Genomic DNA, 10,857 nt, shown 5'->3' with positions numbered 1-10,857 from the left:
ACAACAGACTACAAAGTAGGGCATATTCTGTGATCTCATTTTTTTTTAAACAAAAGCTAATCATGTATACTTAGGCAAACAAAAAAGTCTAGAAAGCTAGCATGTCAAAATGCAGATTTTTAAAAAAATAAATGCATTCCTGATTTTTATAATGAGAGAAAATAAAAGTATATTTTGAAGAAAATATATGCTCTCCAAAAGGAACCTCCCTGTTTAGTGTATGTAAGAATGTTCTATATTTATGAGTAACTTCCCTTTTCTATTGATATATTTATTTGGGATTCTCGGCCTGTCTTTGGAATCAGGGGTTCTGAAATGCCAGTCACATCATAATCTTCTGTGGTACTTTATAAAAATACTGATTTCTGGGCCCTACCCCTAGAGATTCTGGTTCACTGGTGGGAAAAGGAGATTCTAAGAATCTGTATGTTTAAAAGGCTTTCCTGGTACTTCTGATGTGCAGCCTGGGTTGCAAAACTACAAAGTGATGTTGCATAGTGTGGCTGAAATGGATTTCATTGAAAGCATCTGTCCTATCATTGCCAACTCATGTGATATGTCCATCAGCCTAGCCTACTGCCTTTTCTCTAAGAATTCCCATCACTCAGAGTTCTGCCAAGGGTGGGCCCAGCCTCCAGGCTCACGTTACCTGCATGATCCTGCCTCTCCTTGCCACAGCTGACCAGTCCAAAAGTGGAGTCCTGGACCAAGTTAGGCCAGTAAGATTTTTCTCTCCTAGGACTTTGGAACTGGGACTAAGACGGGAAGTCAATCAGGAGCCAGCACTAACTAAGGATATTTGGGGGCTGAGGAAGCCATTTTCCACCAAGTGTTCACTGATGAAGAGCCTACCTTAAAAGGGGGAAAGAAAGAAACAGATGTGCAGAGAGAAGTGTAAATAAGACACCCAGAGAGGAAGGGTAGTTTTGGTTCTCAACTTCCAGTGCCTTGTACCCATCTCTCATGAGATTTGGTTTTACCTCTTGCTCTTGGAGACTGTAAGTTACTCCTTCTAGTAAATTGCCTTATTTGAATGTTTATCATCAATCAAAGAACCCGAAACTAAGATAACAAACCAATACTCCATAGCATGTAAAGAAGTAGTCTTCAATCCTGTATTCCTATAGCCCAATTCTAAATAATCCACTTTCTATGTGACTTTCTAGTCATGGCCAGCTCTATTTCCATTTGCTGAAACAAAATTTAGGTCCCTCCAATAAAAAAAAATCATTTTTAAAATCATATGGAGGAAGAATACCGTGGCTATTTCCTCTATTTCTGCAGAGGCACAAACTAGCTTATATTTCTGGGTTTGGTTTCTCCCAATCCATAGTCACATATCCCACTCCTTTCTCCTCACTGGTGGGGTAGAATATTAATAGTAAAATAGTAATAAAAAATAACAGTAATAAAAAAGAAAATGTACAGTGTTAAAAGATTTCTATATTTGTTCCTCTTAACCCCTATGGAATAGACAATGGCAGTGTTATTAGTCCATTTCTTATTTGAGAAAACTAAACCCAAAGGAATTAAATTCATTCATTTATCAAATATTTATTGTCTATTATGTGCCAGGAACATACTTCTCTACACTCAAGAGCTTATATTCTAGCAGGGAAGGCAGACAAGCAATTACCTAAGGCGATGTGTGGTTTAAGAGAAGAACTAGGAAAGGATTTCCCAAGTGGAGAAGGCCTGTCTCTAATGGCTTTGGCTATCCCCAACAGTTACCACAGTTCATGGTAAGAATCTTAAAAGCTGAAGTACCAGATGAAAGTTACTGAAAAGAACTTTTATTACTTTTGTATCCTCCAGCCTACTTCAAACCCAAAGAGCTGACAACTCAACCCATGTTCAGTGTTCCCATCGTTCACCTCAAAGAACTCCCTTCATCTGTTTCCTAACTTACTATAGTACAACATCACCAGATTTGCAAGTATCCCTCTTCTTCTCTCACCACCATCCCCACCAACTTTGAAGTAGTAAGTGATGTCAGCTCTCCCCACTTTATGCTCCCCATGCCCACTGCTGGAGCCTCCTTTCCAGTCATCATTTCTTACTTGGGCCTTTGCACTAGGCTAAACAGCCTCCCAGCTTCTACCCTTCTTAACTGATTTCAGACACACAAATCTTATCATTGTGCCATTCCAGTACTTTAAAAGTCATGGTTCTCTATCTTTGAGGATGATAAAATTCAAGCTCTTTGGTGTGGCACAGAAATCCTCTTGCAAGGTGGCCCCCCACCAAACACCTCTCCTGTCATGTCCTGCATGCAGCCTCTTCTCATAGGACATCTCATGGCTTTGCTTATTGCATCTTTTCTTCCTCATATGATCCTTCTTCCCATTTCTAGGTGAACGACTTATTTTTTGTCCTTCAAAGCACAATTCAAATGTCTACTCTCTTTTTAAAGCCTTGCCTGAATCCCTGGGCATCCCCTCCTCTAGCATTAATCATATTGCATTGTAATCATTTGCTCACATATCTGTCTCTCCCATAAGGCTGTGAATTCATTTAGGGAAGGGACAATGTCTTCCTCCACATCTAGGGAATGCCTGGCATGTAAAGTAGGCAATGTTAATGAACGAGGAGATGAGTAAGTAGGCCCAGCAATGTTCTCAAGAAGAGGAAGACACTTTGTCACTGACCTCCAGTCAAGTGCTGTGCAGCTCCCCACCCCCACACCTGCTCAGCCCTGCCTGTGCCTATACAAAACGTGCCCTCTGAGGAAAATACAAGTAGGAAAGAGGGAGGAGACAATGAGTTATAATTTTTTTTATTTTTTTTTTAATTTTATTTATTTATTTGACAGGGAGAGACACAGCGAGAGAGGGAACACAAGCAGGGGGAGTGGGAGAGGGAGAAGCAGGCTTCCCGCGGAGCAGGGAGCCCGATGCGGGGCTCGATCCCAGGACCCTGGGACCATGACCTGAGCGGAAGGCAGACGCTTAACGACTGAGCCACCAGGCGCCCCTCTGAGTTCTAATTTTAAGGGTGGATCTGCATTCACCTTTGGAATAGTTCCAATTGTCAGGGATTAAATACAACTTTTTTTTTTTTAATACAACTATTTTTAAATGCAATACTCTCACCAATGCGCTTGCCGAACAAGAGTTGGGCTGGGACCTTTGGGGAAACCTCCAGACGACTAGGGGGTAAATCATTTTATCGCAGTGACAAAATGTTCGCATTTAAACAGCAGAAATTTGCCGAAATGTGGATTCTGTAAATACAAGTACGTGCAAGTTGCACCAACCTATTTCTGAGGCGCGCCTGGGATATAATGCTCAACACTGACAGACACACCTTATGGAATCTACCAGCAGCTACGGGAGCGAGGCATATTTCCCGCCTCCCTGTGAAGACTGGTGGGGCCCCTGTCCCCTAGCGGGACGTGGATGTGCACCCCCAGATGTCGAGCCCCGCCTCCCGACGTCTGCCCGGGCCTGGGCGGGCGGGGCCCGCCACGTGGAGCGCAGACCAGATTCTCCAAGGCGCCTACGCTGTTGCCGCGACGTAGCTCCGGCTCGGCCCTTTGCCCCACGTCAGCAGCGGAGGCTCCGCGGCCTGCGTTTACTCCAACGCCGCTGACGTAACGTCATCTTGCGGGACGTGGACGGAAGAAAAAGGAGAGTAAGCCGGCGCCAGAATCTGCCCGGCGTGGAGTGTGGACCAGGCGGCGGGGCCGGGCAGTGAGGTCTGGCGGCGGCGTGAAGCAGGTACGCGGCGGGGATGGCGGCGGGGATGGCGCGGCGCTGGCGCCTCCGCGGGGGCTGATGGGGCGCGCGGGCCGCGGCGGAGGAAGGGGTGCACGCCGGCCCGCGGGCTACCCAGGGGGCTGCGGGGGCGCCGGCCGGGCGGGAAGCCGGGCCCGCGACTGGGGGGTGGGCTCGCGGCGACCGATGGCGGCTGGCTGGGCGGCCCAGGTCGCCCTGGCCGCCCTTGTGGTCCCATACGCCTGGGCGGGAGGCTCCACGGTCCGAGGGGCTTGGGGCACCTGACCTCCGCGGCCGCCCTTGGTTACTCCCACGTGGAGGAACTGGTCCAGGTGGAGGCCTGAGGGCTCAGCGGACCCCTCTCCGGGAGTCCGGAGTCAGCTTCCAGGGCATCTGCCTCGCTGCTGGTGATGTACCCTGGTTTATAACCGGCCACACGCCGACTCTCGGCGGCCTGTGTGAGTGGTCCCCTGCGCTCCCCCCCCCGGGCTTTCGTGACCCTCTTTTTCAAAACCAGGCCCCCAGCAGCGGGGGAGTTCGCTCACGACCGCCCTTTGCAGTGTGGCACACGGTCTGTGAGTAGTACCTCCGTGGCACAGCAGGGAGCACCTAGACTCCCCCGCCCCCCATCATTATCCCCTGCTCTCTGAGGCGGCGAGATTTATCGCACCGTCTTTGCCTTTGGGTAGTGAACCATCTACCAAGCCTGTGTTTCTGGGTGAAGTTTGTTGGGACTAAAGTTCAGTTCTTTGACCAAATCAGTAAGATAAAGGCATTCTGTTTAAGACGAGTAAAAGAGGTACTTGAGAAATGGCCTGAGTCAAAACATGGAAACTTTTTTTTAACCGACGGCGCTTGAGTCTAGACGCACACATACCCTTTGCTCCCTGGAATCAGCTGTCTGCTTTTTGAGAGCGTAATAAACTCTGACAGGAGAACCATTCATTGCAGTCAATCAGAGGTGTGGTATAGGGGAGAGGCCAGGAAGGCTTGGTTTCTAGGTCAGTCTTGAACCTAACAAGTTAGTGACCTTGAACATTAAGAACTTTCACTTATTCTTAGATAAGAGAGAGGTAAGCAATCCATAAGTATATTTCGTGATTATATCCATCAGAGAATATTTATTGAATTCTTATGCCTGTGGCACATCCTGAAGGAAATAAAGAGAAAGTTGTAGGACATCATTAGTGCCTAAAAGAAGCACACCTGACATTTGTTGAGCATCTGTTGTACCCAAGATTCCATGCACTGTCTAATTTAATTCTCACAATAATCCCGAGAGGTTCTTCCTGTTACCGTCCCTGATTTACAAAAGAGGAAACTGAGGCTTTGAAAGATTCAGTAACCTTCCAAAAGGCACACAGCTAGCATAGCAAGCGCAGAGCTGAAACCCCAATCTGTCCAACTCCACAGTCCATGTTCCCTCTCCAGTTTACCATGCTGTCAGTGGGAAGTTTATAATCCAGGTGGAAAAAGCAACAGTAACACATAAACCAGTTAAAAGCTAACCTGTAGGATTATATCTAATTTTGAATGCTAGAGCTGCTGAGAGTTTTCATGAAGGAGACAGAACTAGAATTTTAGTGTCTCAATTTGATTTTTTTACCCTCTTGGCATTCCTGTTAGAGAATTCATATGTAAATAATTGTTTAGCAACAATTACTGAAGGAGGCATGCCTGGGTGCCTCTGTTGCTTAAGCATCAAGCATCTGCCTTCGGCTCAGGTCATGACCCCGGGGTCCTGGGATCGAGTCCCGCATCCGGCTCCTTGCTCGGCGGGGAGCCTGCTTCTCCCTCTCCCTCTGCTGCTCCCCCTGCTTGTGCACGCGTGCTCTTTCTCTCTCTCCTTCTCTCTGACAAATAAATAAAATCCTTAAAAAACAAACAATTACCAAAGGAATTTATATAAGCAGCACACAAAGACCATGGGCTTATGTCCTCCTTAAATGTTATGCAGATAATTTTCTCTTGGGATCTTCCAGACTGTCACAAACTGAAGTCAACAAAGACAGCACTTAACACTTTCTGTTGCCTATTGGATGACATATCTTTTACAGCAGATGTATCCTGCCAATCTCTTCTCTCCCCTTTCTGTGCCTTTGTGCAATATAAATTGAAGAGCCATACATGCCACTCCTTGTTTCTCTTCACTATGGGGCTAATTGCTAGTCTTTTGAGACACATTTAAGAGGGTTGGAATATATTCACCAATCCATAGAGCAAAAGTTAAAAAGAAGCTTGCAGGCAAAGAGGGTGCAGTGTTTTTCTTTTCTTGTGAAAACAGCAATGTCCCTGTAGCATGAGAGCTGCAATAATGAATGGCTTATTCTCTGTGCATATATAGGAGGGAGCCCCCTAACTTTTTGTGAAATAAACTATTCTTTATCTAAAGCCTCAGGTTTGACCCAGGGCCGGAAAATGCCCATAACCACCATATTCGCAGCTCAGGTCTCTAGCCATGTACTCATCCTCTACGGGATATGCCTGTAGTCATTTAAGATGCCAACCATTTGCAGGCATTGCACTCCTTCCAGGCATGCAAGAGTATGCTTTAGATTCCTGTGGGCAGCAAGAAGAAAGATGACAGTAGCCTTTGGCCTTTCCATCCTTTTCTTGTGTCAGCAGGGGTCAAACAGACATTTCAAATATGTGGTTTTCAGAGCTCTTTGGGGAGGTGATAGCAGGAAGGTGGAGATGGCCGCTTATTGGATGTTGGATCTGTTTTTGATTTGTTTGAGACTCCCTAATGGTGTAGGAATTGTAGTGAAGATTTAGTATCCATACAGAAACACCGTACTTTAACTTTTTTTGTCACTCAGAATATTTATAATCCTTAATTGTCATTTGCTTGCATAGAAACTAAGGAGGTTCTAGGAAAGGAAGGATGAGGTGGGACCTGGGAAGGAGCCATTTCTTGTCTCTCTCTTTTCTATATACAGAGCAGGTGGGAGTGTCCCTAATACAAAGGAGTTTGGAGCAGAAGAGTCAAGCTTTTACTCTGAGAGTATGAGGATGTGGAAGAAAATAAAGTTAATTGCCTATTATTTTCATTTTCATCTTTTAAAAATGCGTTCTACAGATACTTTGATCATTGACCACATCGCAGCATGTTGAGTCAAGTCTACTGCTCCGGGTCCCAGCCCTTCCGCCAGCGTCTCCTGCCCTGGGTCCAATCCACAGCCCTCTCCAGATCTCGTATGTACCGTAGGAAACTTAGAAGGATGTGGGAAGTTTGGAAGTGTTTCAAGCAAGGCTTTAAAGGAGAAAAAAACATAATTTGGCAGAATCGGACAAAGACAGTAAGCAAGGAAGCAGCCAGTGGTGAAATGTTCTGAATGTTTGTATTTATCAATAAAGTGAAACTTTTGGAGGTGATAGCTTTATGGCATCAACTGTGGTGATGGTTTCACAGGTGTATACTTACTTACAGAATCATCAAGTTGTACACATTAATTTTGTACAGCTTTTTGTAAGCCTAATTAATTTAAAATTTAAAAATTTTTCAAGTAAGATGTTACCTATATTTGTTTTCCAAGGTTTTTTACAGGCTATTTTTGTTCATTACCTTTTTTTTGTAGTTAGTTTTAATTTTGAGACCATTGTAGATTCATGTGCTATAGTAGGAACTAATACAGAGAGATTCCTTATGCCCTTTACATGTTTTTCCAGTTTCTCAATCCAGATATTGACATTGATATAGTCAAGATAAGAACGTTTCTACTACTACAAGATCCCTCACTTTTCTCTTTTATGGCTGTCCCCCTCTTCCCCATCCCTAGCCCTGGCAACCACTAATCTGTTCTCCATTTCTATAATTTTGTCATTTCAAAAAATGTTATATAAATGAAGTTATACAGTATGTGATCTTTGGGGTTGGGTGTTTTTACTCAGCATAATTCCCTGGAGATTCATCCAAGTTGTTGTGTGTATCGGTTGGTTCCTTTTTTTTTTTTTTAAAGATTTTATTTATTTATTTGAGAGAGAGAATGAGATAGAGCGTGAGAGGGGGGAGGGTCAGAGGGAGAAGCAGACTCCCCGCGAAGCGGGGAGCCCAATGTGGGACTCGATCCCGGGACTCCAGGATCATGACCTGAGCCGAAGGCAGTCGCTTAACCAACTGAGCCACCCAGGCGCCCTCGGTTGGTTCCTTTTTATTACTGGGTATACCACAGTTAGTGTAACTATTCACCCATTGAAGGGCATCTGGTTGTTTATTTTTTACTGGTATGAATAAGGCTGCTATGAGCATTTGTGTGTAGGATTTTGTGTGGACAAAGTTTGCATTTCTCTGGGATAAATGCCAAAGAAGTTCAGTTGCTGGATCATATGGCAGTTGCATGTTTAGTTATATAAGAAACTACCAAACTGTTTTTGCAGAATGGCTGTACCATTTTACATTCACCCCAGCGGTGTATGAGCAATCCGCTTTCACTTCATCCTCATCAACATTTGATGTTGTCACTCTTTAATTTTAGCCATTGTGATAAGTGTGTAATGATACCTCAGTGTGGTTTTAACTTGCTTTTCCCTAATGGCTAATAATGTTGAACATCTTTTCCTATGCTAGTTGGCCATCTTCATATCCTCTTTAGTGAAATGTCTCTTTCTCATTTTTAATTAGATTGTTTTTTTACCTTTGGATTTTTAGAGTTCTTTCTCTTCTAAATACTAGTCCTTTACAGATATGTGGTTTGAAAGTATTTTCTCCCAATTTATAGCTTATCATTTCATTCCTTTAACAGGATTTTTCACAGAGGAAAGTTTTTTTTTTGATGACGTCCCATTTATCAATATTTTCTTTCATTGATTGTACATTTGGGGTCAAATCTAAGAGCTTTGTGTAGCCCTACATCCTGAAGATTTCCTCCTATGTTTTTTCTAAAAGTTTTATAGCTTTACATTTTACATTTAAGTGTGTGATCCATTTTGAGTTAATTTTTGTATAAGGTGTAGGGTTTAGGTCAAAATTCATGGTTTTGCCTGTGGACATCTAGTTATTCAGCAGCATTTGTTGAAAGGCTGTGTATCATGTTTTGAGTGGCTGTCTCCTTGATAGCAATTAAATCTTACCAATAGTCTGTCTCCAGACCTTATTGTAAGAGAACTTGCTTATCAACTAATGAAGCTTATCATCATCATCATAATAGAAAAAAATTTCTATTTCCCATTCACATAAAGAATATGAGAAAAGATCAAGGTCTGGAGCCAGGGGCCCTGGGTTTTAAAATTAGCTGTGCTACTTACTTACTAAGTAACTTTAGTGACTTAAAACAACTATAGATTTAGGTAACAATTCTATGTTGGACCCGGCTCAGCTGCACAGTGGTTCTATGTCTGTGTCAGAACTCTTTGGCTCAGGGCTGATTGTTGAGGGCTGGGCGACCTCTGCTGGGATGATGGATCATCTCTGTTCCATGTGGTCTCTCATCCTCCAGCGGACTAAACATGGCTTCTTCATAGGATGCTTTCAGGGTTCCCAAATAGAGCATGCATGGAAGCCACAAGGCCTCTTGAGGCCTAAGCTCAGAATTTATGCAGTGTTACTTCTGCTACATTTTATTAGTTAAAAGAAGTCATAGGGGGCGCCTGGGTGGCTCAGTCGGTTAAGCGGCTGCCTTCGGCTCAGGTCGTGATCCCAGGGTCCTGGGATCGAGCCCCACATCAGGCTCCCTGCTCCGCGGGAGGCCTGCTTCTCCCTCTGCCACTCCCCCTGCTTGTGTTCCCTCTCTCGCTATGTCTCTCTCTGTCGAATAAATAAAATCTTTAAAAAAAATAAAAAAATAAAAGAAGTCATAGGGCTGGCCCAGATTCAAGGGGTGGGAGAACAGATTCTACCTGTTGGTGGAAGAAGCTTCAAAGTATTGTGGCCATTTTTGCAGTCTGGTAATGTTAGCAAGTTACTCAGCTTCTCTGGCCTCAGTTTCCTTATTTATAAAATGAGTCTAATAATAACACCAACTAACTGATACCTAACTCATGAGACTTAAGTCATGAGAATTCAGTATGATGACAGCAATAGTGGACACTTTTTTTTATAATATCAGCTAATACTTATTGAGTGTTTATTTTGTGCCAATTTTTGTTCATGCATCAATTCATTTTATCCCCTACAGCAACCTTATGAGATAGGTAAGGTAACAGCAAATAAGCAGAAGGATTGAGATTCCAACCCAGATAGTCTAGCTCCAGAACCTACACCTGTCCTTTTGTATATCCTCTGCCTCTGTAAAAGATGTGTGAATACCTAACACAGCTCTTAGTATATAGTAAGTATTCAGTATTTTTATTGTTATTATTGTTTATTCTTATTAGTCTAATTCACAGAAAGAGGTACTTTCTGATCTTTTCTCTAGATTTTTCAATTTTTGTATCCAGATTTCTCTAGATTCTGGAGCCCTAGAAAGGCCAAGGAGAAAGCATATACATATAAACACAGAAGAAAATGGAAGGCCAGGAAGGGAGATAGAAATCCTGTCAGGGTCCTCTCTTGTTCAGGCCTGGAACACAGGCTCATTTATTGCTGAGCATAAGGACTCTGATGCTGAAAAGGTAACAGACTTCTCCCTTGGAGTACGGTGCATGGCATTTTTGAGGAATATGGACAACCCTCTTCTCACCCCCACCCCCAATACGGTGCGCACACATACCTCTCATACTAACCAGGAGGAGATAGCTTTTCTGTGGGACTTAGAGCCTAAAGGTTCACTAGAAGATGGGAAGAGATTGCCCCTCCAGAAGCCTTGGATTTTTCCTAACTAATCAAGGCCTTTTCAGTCCTCAATATGGACTCTAAAAAGTATGAAACACTGTAAAACATTAAAAAAAAAAAATGCCCCCAAGAAAGGTAGGATCAATCTGGGAGTAATACAGGTCCTCTGCATTGTTGAACAGGAAGCCCAAAAAGCCGTGGATCCCATAGAACTCTCCCTGGTGCTAGAATCCACTGGATGTAACTGATCCTTTACTTGCTTGAAACCTTATTCATAGTTGTTTCCTCTTGAACCTTGTCAGCCCTGGTCTGCTGTTATCCATTTGCCTATAGCCAGAATGACCCTTGACTGCCTGGCGCCCAGGTGTGCTGGTATCTTTGCTGATAAAGACTGTGGATCAGGAGCCTATTTCATGCTAACCTGGCCTGCTA

At 43.8% G+C, this 10,857-nt stretch overlaps 1 protein-coding gene across 2 annotated transcripts in view; it reads left to right on the top strand.

The window, feature by feature from the left end:
- Positions 1-3,501: 3,501 nt before the first annotated feature.
- ALDH18A1 (aldehyde dehydrogenase 18 family member A1) overlaps positions 3,502-10,857 on the top strand; it is a 38,013-nt gene continuing 30,657 nt past the window's right edge. For both annotated transcript variants that reach the window (XM_032432442.1, XM_032432441.1), the window contains exons 1-2: positions 3,502-3,719; positions 6,796-6,911. In XM_032432442.1, coding sequence (XP_032288333.1) covers positions 6,824-6,911 — 88 coding nt within the window. In that variant the 5' untranslated portion in view covers positions 3,502-3,719; positions 6,796-6,823. The remainder of the gene's footprint in view (positions 3,720-6,795; positions 6,912-10,857) is intronic.

Source organism: Phoca vitulina, unplaced genomic scaffold (assembly GCF_004348235.1).
Source record: "Phoca vitulina isolate PV1807 unplaced genomic scaffold, GSC_HSeal_1.0 scaffold48, whole genome shotgun sequence".
Classification (NCBI taxonomy): Eukaryota; Metazoa; Chordata; class Mammalia; order Carnivora; family Phocidae; genus Phoca; species Phoca vitulina.
This window is presented reverse-complemented; position numbering and strand designations above follow the sequence as displayed.